A 13,661-nucleotide genomic window follows, 5' to 3' on the forward strand; every position below is an offset into this window, starting at 1 on the left:
TATGAATCATTCCAAATTGCGATCGCAAACACCAAAATTCACAGAATTTTGGTGTTTGCGATCGCAATTGGGCTTAGTGGTATGGATTAAAAAAAACTGCCTCCTAAAATAAGGAATCGCAAAATTTGCAATTCCCTATTTTGCGATTGCATTTAAGGAATCGCAAATTGTGATTCCTTAGATGCAATGTAAGAAGCGCAGAAAAACTGCAATTTGCCCTTAAGGAATCGCAAATTACCACCAACTTCAAGTTGGTGGTAATTTGCGATATCTTTGAAAAATGCACTTTTTTGCATTTTTCAATGTGCCATGTGGCGCACATAGATGCCCTTACGGCATGTATGTGCGCCACATGTGCACACATGCACATTTCAGGGGTGCAACAGGGTGTCAATTTGACACCCTGGCTCCCTTGAAATTGCATTCTCAATTTGCGATTCTCTAATTGGGAATCGCAAATTGAGAATGTCTTCCCATTCATTCCTATGGGCCTCTAGGCCCATAGGAATGAATGGGGAGGTATTCCTTAATTGCGAATCTCATATTGCGATTCGCAATTAAGGAATATGTAGGATTCGCAAACTTATTTGCAAATCCTACATACATAGCATTTTGCGATTTTCAAATAGCAAAAAAACGCTATTTGAGAATCGCAAAAGAAAATTGGGATACATATGGCCCTTGGTTACACTGAAAAGTAACAACTTGCTGTTCTGTTGAGTTACCACGGTAATTTCAAGTTCAGATTAAGATGAACAATCAGGTGTCAGTGTCTATTTCTTATTAACTTTTTTAACTGATTGTTGGTGTAATGGCACAAATGCTGAATACTCAGAGCCTGCTTTACATAAATCATAGGTGCACATGGCAAGGGTCACACAGGCTCTTTAATGGTGTGCCTGCACTTCTTTAGCTCACAGATGCTGATTCGCAGCCAGGCTCTAAATGAGGCTGTGAGAACAGATACTGTGCTCAACATTCCATACTGACTGAGTATAGTGCAGCGATGCTTCTGACATCTGCAGGCTCCTGCCCAGTCACTCATGGGAGAGCATCCATCAGTGGCAAGGCCTTTAATTACATTCCTACCTCTAAGACGTAAGCGTAGGTCAAAACTTCACGGATCATGCACTTCATGAGTGATGGAATATGAAGTTGGCAATACAATGTGAGACATTTCTGTTCCTTGCCTCAATTACCAATTGCACCATACCCTGTGTCAGCCATCGTCGAGTTGAAGACCACAAGAGTGCAACCAGGGCCAAACAGGCTGTAGTGGGCACCGGGCTTTTTGCCCGAGGAGTGGGGGAAAGTTTTATGGCCGTGGGGGTTGATTCTGTCACTGATGGCCGGTTTTGCAGCAGTGCTGCAATATCAGCCCCCAGTATCAAAAGCGGGAGCAGTGATTTTTACTAGCACCCCTCTCCGAGGTCAGGTAGAGCAGCAATCTGCCTGGGCTAGTTGCTGTTCCCAGTCTGGCCCTGAGTCCAACATGAGGTGTGCTAGATGCAGACTTCAACACATCCCCAGCAGTGCTTTAAATGGGAAAAAATAAGTGCAGGTACTCATTAACATGAGCTAGCGGTGTAGTAAGTGGGCGGGGCCAGGGGCGGGGCTAAGGGCAAGACACGATGATACTTAACGACTTCTATAACAGTTGCACCACACAACAAAACACATGGTAAATGTGTGTATATAAACAAAGCAGGTTAATAGTACACAAAATGAAAGAGAAATCCGATAATATGTTAACATTTCCTTTTTTTGCAATAGTTACACCTTCTTAATGCCATACTGTTAAATGCTGTTGTTTGGCACAATACTATATATTTTTGAGCATGTGAGTAGGAAGAAACTGAAAATACCTCCACTACAAACCAAAGCTCTTATGGCACCAAGCAAATGAAGCATATCATCATGACCCTCCCCAGAAGAAATTTCTTGTCTCTTCCATCGATCTATCCATTCATCCTACCATTTACCTGCTGATGTCCACCATTTACCCTTTACATTCTGTCGTCTATTCAGTTTTTCATCCATCATTCAGTTTTTCACCATTCTGTCTGTCCACCCTTCATATCCAAACCTATCCATCCATCTTTAAACCTATCCATTCATCCTTTCACTTATATTCTCTTTATCTACCCTTTCACTCATCCATCAATCCTTTCTCTCATCTATCCATCCACCCTTTCATTCCATCCACCTTTTCATTCCATCCATCCTTTCATTCCATCCACCCTTGCACTCAATCCCTCCTTTCATTCATCCATCATTCACCTTTTCATCCATCCCCCTCACTTTCATTCACCCATCCAATCTTTGACTTATCCACCTATATCCACCCTTTTATCCAATCATCCACCCTCTTTCACCCATCCATTCACTCATCCATCCATCCATTCATCCATCCACCCTTGCTTACTCATCTATCCACTCACTCACTCACCCACCAACCCTCCCTACTACAATATTTATGAACCTTTGTCTACGAGAAGACATGTACACACAAATTGCCACCCATTTTTCTTACAAAACCAGCATACAAATGCAGGCAAATACACAAAAAAAGCAGACACACTAAAGACTCCGGTATGTTAAAAGCCATGTCATACTCTTCATCATGGCTTTTTTTAATTGCCACTACCAGGAGACTGCCATGATTCCTATGTTTGTGCAATTGCAGAGGATAATGTGAATGTGGTTGACAGCACAGGGCCTGAATGGAACCCGTAGCTGCCAAGGTTTCAGATTGCTATATGTGACATTTTCAAATTTCATTGTAATTGTGAGTGCCATTTCAACGACTATGAGTGACACTTTCTTTCTCGCTAGCAAAATTAAGCAAGTAAGACGAGGGAATCATATAAATATCAGAAAAAACATCCATTTGAGTATAGCTGCTAATGTTTCAGATTGCTTTTGTGTGACATTTTCATAGATTCAGTGGATTTACGAGAGTCAGGCAACAACTAGATGTGCAACATTTAGAGTGGCACTTTCTTGCGAGCATAATCATGGTATGCAGTCAATAGAAATAGACAAATATCAGAAATCACACTCATTTAAGCAACAAGGAAGTCAAACTCTGCAGTAGGTGCTTTTGAAGCTATTCAAATTCTAAAAAAAATCAGCACCCTCCACCCCAACCTCAGCTTCAGGTGTGGCCAAACCACATGTAACAAAGGGATCTCTGTGACAAAAGCAGCAACCCACTGAGCTATCCACATACAATCAAGTACAATACAATATGCTTTTTTTGAAGGAGGCATATTAACCCTCTACGCTACTTAATGGTCAGAGTGAAAAGTGCCAGTGGAGAAAACTCTGACCTCTCTCCAGCAGGAACAATAATCACCTGACTTAACAAGTCTAACTGTGCTCAGAAAATAAAGGGTGCTGCTTCGTAGTGTCACTGTCAAGCAGGGATGTTAAACGCTTGGCAATACTAATAAATCAGCAAAGCTGCTAGTTTAGAGAAAAGGTAGCACTGGGCTGGCGGTGAGTGTGGGGCAGAAGTTAGGCTCGGGGCTGGGCACAGCAATAGCCCATCATGTGGGGGGCAGGAGGAGGTGAGCAGGTGATCGAGTCTAGAACACCGGCTTCCTCCTTCAAGTCCATGTAGCAGGAGAATTCCTGGGTGCTCTGGGGCCCGGCTGGCAGGCAGAAAATGAAACACCCTGCCACAGCATGGGCGGCGACCACTGTGTGACAGATCAAGATGGGAGCCAGGCGCATCTAAAGGAGAGTGTTAGGAATGTGGGGAAACAATGGGCTGGTGGCGCTAGTTTTGAGCATATAAGAAAGCCTTCTATGCACAGACCGGGTAACTGAGGCATGTGGCGTTAGGAAGGTAGGTGCATCAGTGCAGAAAGCAGTCAGATTAGCGCTCCAGGGGCCACTTCGATCGCATCGTCTGGGCATTAACCCTCTGACCCAGAGACAGTACGGGAAGTGTGAGAATCCGCTCCTGATAATATGTCTTTCTATGTATAAAGTGTTACCCTAAAGGGAATTTTTCCTACCTGAAGTGCTGCGCTTTGAAAATCACAGCACGCACTGTAAAGCGAATCTCGACCCTGCTCTGTCCAGCACAGCGTGACGGCGAGCACCAGACATTATTCAGATGAGCCCTGCTGAATAGCTCAGCAGGGGCTCAGATCAGGAGACAGATGCGGCGCCTTTGCTCCCAGAGACACGTCCCACTCCTGCTCGCCACTGCGCTGGCACTCACAGCCACTAAGCCTACCTTTTCATGAGTACCGGTACTCTCCTCGGGCAGTAGAGAAGTGCCGGTACTCAGAGCAATAAATTTAAGAAGTGCCGGTACTCAGTACCGGTGAGTACCGGCCCATTTAAATCACTGATCCCCAGCTGAAAGAGGAATGATCTTAGATATGTTTCCTGTCATATCCCATCCACACCTCTGAGTTCACTTTTTAAAACAAGGCAAGATCCGCTCATACAAAGTCCTTTCATGTGTATTTGACAAATGCACACGTTCTTTTAAAAAATGAGTGCATGGTCCAACTTTGATTTTTTCATGATCTGTGCTAGTGTGCTAACGTGTTCATAAACTGAGTCTATATCAAATATTCATTGCTTTTGCAATTCATGGCTCTTAGTAGCAGCGGTCAAAGTGCATTAAAAAAGTATGGGAACTGAGATGTTGCATGCAAATTTTTGTGGAGTGAGTGAGCGTAGGGTCAAAGGCGTGACTAAAAAGAGAAAATATTTAGCAACTTTTTTTGGTCTTTTCCCGTTAGGTGACTACATATAAAATAATGCACAATGCAAGTTACGTCAATCAGTGGGAATTGCACTATCATATACTATGTCAACTCTATTAGTTAATGCACTGCAGATGTCTCTGTCTGTAACAAGGGAGCCATAGAGCTGAATCCTGGTTGATGCAGTGGAGAATAGTGGTTTTTGTATGTTTAGTGCTGCAAGGTCTTAGTCTGTGACAGAAAGCACTGTGAATATTCAAATTATTATATTTTTTTTGTTTGTTTGTTAGCTTTATTTCGATATAAAAAAGCATATCATAAAAGCATTACATTACAGAAATAGATAAAAACAGTTTAACAATACGCAGTATAAAAATCTATAAAATCAACAGAAATGTCAGGGGAGTGGATTGTTAACCCAGACATAGGGACAAATTCAAGCAAAAGACACATCACTGGAACAGCAGTTTCTTCGCAGATCTTATCCGCCAAGCCCAGCTCAAAAATTTTGCCATGGAACAGGCAAAGAAGGGACGAGCATCTGAACGTAATATGCGTAATGCTTCCAGGTGTGAACTGGTGCCCAAGGTCCTACATAGTGGCTTCAGCCATCTTGACCTGGGCGCTACATATGCACAACACTCAAACAACAGGTGGGCAATAGACTCAACCCTTGAATCACAAAATGGGCAATATGGGATGGTTTGTAATGGTGGCTTCCAATTAGAAGTTAACAGCCCTAAGGGAAGTACTCCTACCCTAAATTTGAAGTACAATGATCTGTCGCCCGGGTTATGAATTAGATCCAGATATGTTTCTCTATAGGGGAGCTCCTTGATTAAAAGGAACTCAATAACAGATTTGCATAACTTAAAATTGCACTTTCTCTCATTTGCCACCCATAACCAATAAGTCTTCTTGAGCATCTGTTTAGATGGTGCTGTTCTATTGACCCAGGCATCTCCTAGACCCAATTCATGGAGAAGCCGCTTGACTTCCCTGAGCCAGCTGACTTTATGCCAGCCTGGTAGGGATAGGAGTTCTCTTAAAGCATCAGCATAGCTGCACAGTTCTGGTACATTCCATATCCTGGCCCATAGTAAGAGGGGGCGTAGCCTAGCTTGTTCACATATTGGGCGGGTACCTGCATCAAGTAAGAGGGGGAGTGTGGGGGTACTGTGGGGTAACTTCATGAGATCTTTATGGAAGTTGTTCTCGAGATAGGTTAAGGTGTCAACTCTCTGCACGCCCCACAGTTCCGCACCATACAGTGCTGCACTCACCACCCTTGCCCTGTAGATGTCTAATAGTGCCCCAATAGGTTTAAGACATGAGGCACGTTGTTCTTTAAGTAGGGCCCCTGTGACCCTCTTATGAGTCAGAAAGACCTTTTGGTGGTGGGCCTTCCAAGTCATGGTGTCACAGAGTCGAATGCCCAGGTAGTCAAACTCTTTGACCCTTTCAAGTGGGACTGAGTCTAGAGCAGGAGGAATGACAGATTTCCTAGGGGGGTTAAGAACAAGGAATTGGGTTTTGCTTATATTTATACATAGGCCCTTGATGTCACAAAAGACCTTAAAGCTGGAAAGCAACTTTTAGATGCCTGCTGGTGATTTTGAGATTAGTAGGGTGTCATCTGCAAATAGAAGCGTAGGTATTTTCCTACCAGCCAGGGATGGTGCATCTGATGGTTGTTGAAGAAGATGCTCCACCACTCCGTTAACATAGAGTGAAAACAGGGTGGGGGCTAGCACGCATCCCTGGCGGACGCCCCCATCTACAGGAATGTGGGATGTTTTTTCCCCCTGGTCACCCCATCTAATCTGGGCAAAGTTGCTTTCATGAAACTTGATGAGCAAACCCAACAAATAAGGGGGGATACCCAACCCATCTAAGACGCTCCACAGTTGGACTCGTGGGACCAGGTCGAAGGCAGTCCGCAAGTCTATAAAGACTAAATACAAACTGCCCCCGCCCAGTACGACCACTTTCCAATACAGCATTAGAAGGCGAAATGTCTGCTCGATGGTACCTGTCCCTGATCTAAATCCTGCCTGGAAATCGGACAGAACCTGATTTTCTTCGGCCCATTGCAAGATCCTACCTAGAACTACTTTGCCCGCAACCTTTTGCGTCGAATCAAGCAGGCTGATTGGGCGATAATTAGCTGGGTCGTCCCGACAGCCTTTCTTAAAAATGGGGACGACCTCAGCGCCCCGCCATGAATCAGGAAGAGAACCTCCCAACACAGCCTCGTTCAGGAGCGAGGAAATTATTCTACTCCACAAGTATGGATTTTCCTTCAACAGATCCCCAGGAATTCCGTCTGGGCCGGCAGCCTTGTTGGTAACAAGGCACCTGATTGCCCCTTCTACTTCCTTAATACTGAAGGGGAAATCATTAATTGTAGTGGCATCAGGAGATCTGGCTAGAAAACCCGTGTTTAATTGTAATACACCTAGTGGGGCAGAGTAAAGCTTGGAGAAGTGGTCAAACCAGACCTCTCCAGGAATATTACAGGTGAGTTGTGCATCAAGGGGCTTGTCCCTGGCTCTCATCAAATCCCAAAACCCCTTAGAATCTTTTCTAGTACTCGCCTCCATTAACTCACTCCAGAAGTTGTAATCATGAGCCTCCTTGGCCATGGCTATAGTTATTTTGTACAATTTCCTCGCAAGTCTAATGTTACCTGGGTCCTTGTTCTTTACTGCAGAAATAAGTTCCCCTTTAGCAACCCGACATTTTGAGGAGTACCACTTATCTCTTGCTTTGGAAACACCTCTCGTTACAGCCCTCACCCTATTTTGGGGAATGATAAACAATTTACTTAATGCCGCAATGGTTTCTGTAAATGTCGTTAGAACAGATTGTCTGGTAATTCCCAATGCGTCGAGACGCGTCCCCACAGCTGACGTTATAGTCCTTGTTTGCGCCATCCTTCCCTCATCCGCTGCTACTTTAGCCCATTTTAGCCGCCTACCACAGTTTGAAGGAACAAGTTCATGGGAAGATTTCCACGTGTGAGCGGCCTTGGCGGTTCTATCGTGCCAAGGCAGAATGAGGGTTAAGGATAGAGAATTGTGGTCGCTGTCGCAAGACAATATAACTTCCATGTCTTGATGAAATGGCCATAGGTTGTGGTACAACATGATATAGTCAATTCTCGAGGTATGTCCCACCCTGTTATAAGTGTGCACACCCTTAAGGTCCGATTTGGATCGACCATTCGTTGCTCTCAGGTCGTATTCCATACAGAGTGCATTGATGTCTATAGCACTCTGCGTCCATTTTTGAATCGGATCTAGGGTCAGGGTGGGGATACCTCTCCTAGCATCATCATCCCATGTGTCCAGAATGTCCTCCCTAGCCAATGGCTCGAAACAGCAATTGAAATCGCCTGCGAGGAGAACATAGGAGTCAATGCTGCAAGTGTCTAATTCGCTGTTTAGTCCTGTAGAAGATAGTGATGATAGCCCTCCCCTGGCCCCCCTTAGATAAAGGTTAAACACTTCTAGCTTCCTACCCCCCTGACAGTGTATGGTTATCCTCTGAAGATCAGGAGATTGAGTGGTTTTATGGCTTACTCTTAAACCCAGTGCAATGCTTACCCATATAAGGAGGCCGCCAGACGGGCGACCTTTACTGCCATGTTGTTGGGAAGCTGGAACAAAGAAAGTAGTAAAACCTACTCTGTGCCTGGGTTCTAGGCACCAGGTTTCTTGCAAGAGACAGATGTTAAAAGGGTCCACAAAGGCGTTCCACTCTGGAATGTCAAAGTTGCGGGCAAGCCCTGCCACATTCCAACTTAGGATCTTTAACAGAGGTTTACCTGGGGTAACCTGCCTTGTTGGATTGACCGATACAGCCGAGATAGACTCCAGATCAGCCACCACTGCAGCTACTCTATTAGACCTTTGCAGGGGCTCGTTCTGTTGTTGGATAAGAGCCATGGCTACAGTGGTCCGCTTCACAACTACTGGAGCATTCTGAATGGGTGACAAGGGAGTCATAAGGAGTGTAACCAGCTGCTGCGCTACTTTTTGAGTTTCTAGGGGGCTTAAGGTGTTCAATCCCCCCTCTTTTAACAGAGCTTGAGGCATTACTTCTGAAGCTGGGGGGTTGGTGACAGTAGAATCTGTCGACAGGGATAAAGATTCTAGAATCCATAGGGCCAGGGGTAAAGGGGCCCCTTCCGCTGCTTGAAGGACAGCTTGCCTTGGGAGTCAGTCTACATCTTCTAGGCCACTATACCTATTCGTGGTTGGGAACCCATTCCAGCAATTAGGGAAATCTTGGTGGTTATTCGGGTGGCTCCTCCATGTGTGATGCCGTACCAGTGACCAGTCACCTTCCTGGGTGTGTATGGGACGTGGCGGATAGAAAAAGGACAACTGCCTAGGTATGATGGAAGAACCTTCATTCGTGGGCCATGAGCAGATGTGGAGGGCCGCATGTGGGTCCTCAAAGGTCACCACTATACAGTCCCCGGGACTGGATTTCCTTGAGGGGCCCACCCAGGGAACTCGACGGACCATTAGGACTCTACTTCTCCGACCATTTGGAATTGGTCTGTTCACATTAAGCCAGTGCATTATCTTATTCTTCAGGGACCAGTGGTTCTCGTGGTGACCATTTCCGACCTGGGGGACGCCCGTCAATACAACCACGTAGTCATTGGCCTCTGGAGGAAGATCAATATAGCCCCCTCTAAAATTGTTCTTAATGCGAAGACCCTGGGTCGGTTGTTGGACAGCTTTGCTGGTGCAAGGTCTTAGAGAAACACCAGCATTAGGATTTACTGGAGTTTGAGAAATGGGGCGCTTAGGAGCTCTAGATGTGATAGCAGCAATATTTTGGTCCACACCTACAGTCCGAGGTTTGGGAACCGGCCGTACTATAGCGGGTACTGGAAGGGAGGGTTGTGGGGTTTGCGGTGTTGGGTCTTCTCCAAGGAGGCCTTGATTTTCTAGACTTCTCAGGCCTAGAGTGGCCAGGGCAATAATACTCTTTTCCATCTCTAGCAAGTTATTTTCGATGCGAGAGAGTCTAAGGTCTAAGGGAGAGAGAAGTTTCTTTAAGGTTTCCCAGACTATACCTATGAATTCCCCGTCCTTCCCTTCCTGACCCTCTAAATGTAGGCCCTCGTCCTCTGCAATTGTGGTAATGGAAGCAGGGGCTGTCCCCTCATTATCCCCCTCACGTTGAGCCTTTGCCCAAGAGGTGCACCCTCCTATTACATTGGGCGCAGGTACACTACCCACATTCAACTGATGTGCCACCGCAATTTTAGCCTTCTTACGAAAGTAAGCGAACCGGGAATTGCGTTTCCTTTTTGGTGGTTTACCAGTGGTATTATTGCATATAGGTGTGTTTGAGATTACCAAGGGAGGGGAATTAGAGCTAACTTGCGGATTGGGAATAACCACAGAAATATTCAGGTCGCCTATCTGAGTCACTGGACACGAGGCTGGGGAAAGGGGGGGTAGGATCGGGGGCTGATGGACGTCTGCCTGCGTAATTACACAGTGAGGAATGTGCAGACGCTCCGGAGTAACAGCAGATGCTATGTGGCCCAGGGAGGATTTTTTTGAATTTGCAAAGTCCTGGGACAACCTTCTTACAGCTGCCAAATCCAAGGAGACACGAGTCTGTAATTTAGAAATTTCATTGTCTATGGCTAAATTGGTACGAGTAATAAAATCATCCATGGGGCCGTTAGTTGATGGCTTGCCTTTGACAGCCCTACTCCGGGTTGTCCTAGTGCACATGACTTGACAAGATAGTCAGACCACCTGGACTTGAACTACAATAAGAAAAATAATTAGTAAACCATGAACCAATAGTCCTGAAGGCAGACAAGGGCGAAAGAGGGTGGCCCAGTCCAGACCACGCAGACCTCGAACGGCCTCAAACGGCCCGCTCTTAGCCCGGTCTTCGCCCCGAGCTGCGTCCCGCGCTGCGGGAGATTGAAGATGTGATATAGGGGGCGTGTTGGACGAGGGGCGGGCCAGCAGGGAGAGCGGACCGGATGATGTTTCACGGTCTAGCAGGGACTCCTGGTACTTGGAGTCCCCTGCACGCTCGCAGCCCCGCCGAGCCTCTCACCCAAGCCGCCTTGCTGGCCCTCTGTGCAGACAAACGATGTCCCACGCACTCCTGTGCGCTGCGGCACCCGCGGAGCGGGTGCGGCGAGTTGTGGGCGAAGATACTGCAATTGAGCCCGCCTGGTCAAGGATGCCTCCGAAGGTATGCGAGTGAGTGTCCCGCCGATGGAAGGTGCAGGGCGCCTTTTCAGCCCTCAGGTGGACGAGGGGCGGGCCAGCAGGGAGAGCGGACCGGATGATGTTTCACGGTCTAGCAGGGACTCCTGGTACTTGGAGTCCCCTGCACGCTCGCAGCCCCGCCGAGCCTCTCACCCAAGCCGCCTTGCTGGCCCTCTGTGCAGACAAACGATGTCCCACGCACTCCTGTGCGCTGCGGCACCCGCGGAGCGGGTGCGGCGAGTTGTGGGCGAAGATACTGCAATTGAGCCCGCCTGGTCAAGGATGCCTCCGAAGGTATGCGAGTGAGTGTCCCGCCGATGGAAGGTGCAGGGCGCCTTTTCAGCCCTCAGGTGGACGAGGGGCGGGCCAGCAGGGAGAGCGGACCGGATGATGTTTCACGGTCTAGCAGGGACTCCTGGTACTTGGAGTCCCCTGCACGCTCGCAGCCCCGCCGAGCCTCTCACCCAAGCCGCCTTGCTGGCCCTCTGTGCAGACAAACGATGTCCCACGCACTCCTGTGCGCTGCGGCACCCGCGGAGCGGTTGCGGCGAGTTGTGGGCGAAGATACTGCAATTGAGCCCGCCTGGTCAAGGATGCCTCCGAAGGTATGCGAGTATTAAACTTGCATTACACTCGGTATAAGATAGGCTGCTACAGAATGCACAGAAAGGTTTATGAAAAAAAGGCTTCAAAAACAGATTTTAGTAATACCCATACTGTATGAAGAACAATTCTTTTTAGAATTGTCCTTTAAAAGCCCTCAGGCCACGTCACAGCCCACAGGTCACGTCACAGCCCACAGGCCACGTCACAGCCCACAGGCCGTGTCACAGCAGGTAATTCCCTTGCAATACCAATCAAAAAGAATATATCTGTGTCATCTGAAAGATTCAAGGTATTCCATCTATTAAATCAAATACCAGCTTCCAAGCACCCTTTATATTTGTAGATTGGCCAGTTGCACATATTGTCATTTCTTTCAGACAAGCAGACACCCTGGCAGGAAGGCTTGTTTAGATGTCTGCCCCACCGTCGGTTCCACAGCACAGGAAAGTCCCTGGCATACACTTCAGTTCGAAGCATTTCAACTGTTGCAATGGCTGTCTTTTCACAAAAAGTATGGGAACTGTTTTAAATTAGAAATGTATGGGCATCTCATGCCACTCAGATCCTGCAGACTCCGACCACTGCTTGGTCGATGGGTGACAAGGCAACAAGAATATAATTCATCGTATATTGTACCTGAAAAGCAAAGCATAGATTTCATCCACAAAAAGGGAAACCGAAACGTTCACTAGATTACCTGCGATGATCGGCGTCGTCCACTTCGGTGCATCAGTTTTGTTGAACCTTAGTTTTATCGCTGGAGGAAGTGGCTTGACGACCATCACCTGAGTAAATTTTGAAATTAACGTGCTCACTACAGAAGACAATGGAAAGTTATACAAAACAAATTAGCCTCGAAAACAATACTATGAACATTACTAGGAAATAATGCATTATAATTTTGAATAATAGTTATTGGACTGTTCCAGAAACAAAAATGTATATTTCTATGATGGCTGATAACAAAGTTACCTGGTGTAACTCTTAGAAATGTATGGATATATTTTACACTTTCACGTCTGCAGATTGTTCCCTTTCAAAAGGTGTAATATTTGATGGAGAACATATTGAGACTCTTTGAAAAAAACTGTTAGTTCCATTGCAGTGACTGATCAATGGTAATTAAGTAGAGAAGAACATTCGATGAACCACTGCACATTTGCTTTTCACATGTATCCATGTTTATGATATGTGCTTCAAAGAGATTGCATTAACCAACACAACTTCGTCACTTTCGTAATCGAGTCCTATTGAGAATGAATGAGAAACATGAAAGGCACCTATGTAAAAATTGCTTCTCCTTCAAATTTACAAATATTCCAAATGAGGCTCCTTTTCATGTGGGCCTTTTGATCTTGGAATGTGGTGACGGGTAAGTTTTAAACCAAGGAGAAAAAACAATGCTCTTACTTTTCGCTTTTGTAGACGCACAGCTAAAACACCTCTGATTTATTAATTGTCTGTTTTAAAATTACTCCTTTTTTGAGTAAAATTCAAACAATCCATTCTTATATTCAAAAACATTACATTATTCGATGCAAAGCAATGCACCATTTAACCACATTTTCACCAAACATGTCTCAATCTACCATCTCATTCCCCTCCTTCCCTCCCACAATCACAGGCTGCCCATTTAAATGTTTTGTTCATTTTTTGTAAGTGCATGTTCAATATCCCAAGGATTTCTGTAACTCTTTTCAAAAACCTTTATAATTTTAGTGAGCTTATGTCCCTGGCCAGCACCCCTGATCAGAAAACTGTTTCAGCACCACAGCTTTCAGTTAATGTTAATGTTAATGTTAAGAATGATTTGTAGAGCGTACTTACACCGATTGGTTTCATGGCCAAGGGAAAGACGGCAGGATCCGTTACCCGAGAGAACATTAGTTGTAGGCTTGCTTATAGAGTCAGGTTTTAAGTGCTCTTCTGAATTTCATGAAGTCCGAACAAGCTCGGATTTCCAAGGGTAGGGAGTTCCAAAGTCTAGGGGCGAGAGTGGCAAATCTACAGCCTCCTGTGTGCTTCCATCTGAAAGAGGGGGTGTGGAGGAGTGGGAGGTGGG

At 46.0% G+C, this 13,661-nt stretch overlaps 1 protein-coding gene across 1 annotated transcript in view; it reads right to left on the minus strand.

Annotated features, from left to right (window-relative positions):
- LOC144785207 (GTPase IMAP family member 4-like) overlaps positions 1-12,408 on the minus strand; it is a 53,040-nt gene extending 40,632 nt beyond the window's left edge. Inside the window, exon 1 of the mRNA XM_078664245.1 lies at positions 12,297-12,408. Within this exon, the coding sequence (XP_078520371.1) occupies positions 12,297-12,381 (85 nt within the window). The 5' untranslated portion in view covers positions 12,382-12,408. The remainder of the gene's footprint in view (positions 1-12,296) is intronic.
- Positions 12,409-13,661: the final 1,253 nt, after the last annotated feature.

The sequence above is a fragment of the Lissotriton helveticus genome, chromosome 10 (genome assembly GCF_964261635.1).
Source record: "Lissotriton helveticus chromosome 10, aLisHel1.1, whole genome shotgun sequence".
Classification (NCBI taxonomy): Eukaryota; Metazoa; Chordata; class Amphibia; order Caudata; family Salamandridae; genus Lissotriton; species Lissotriton helveticus.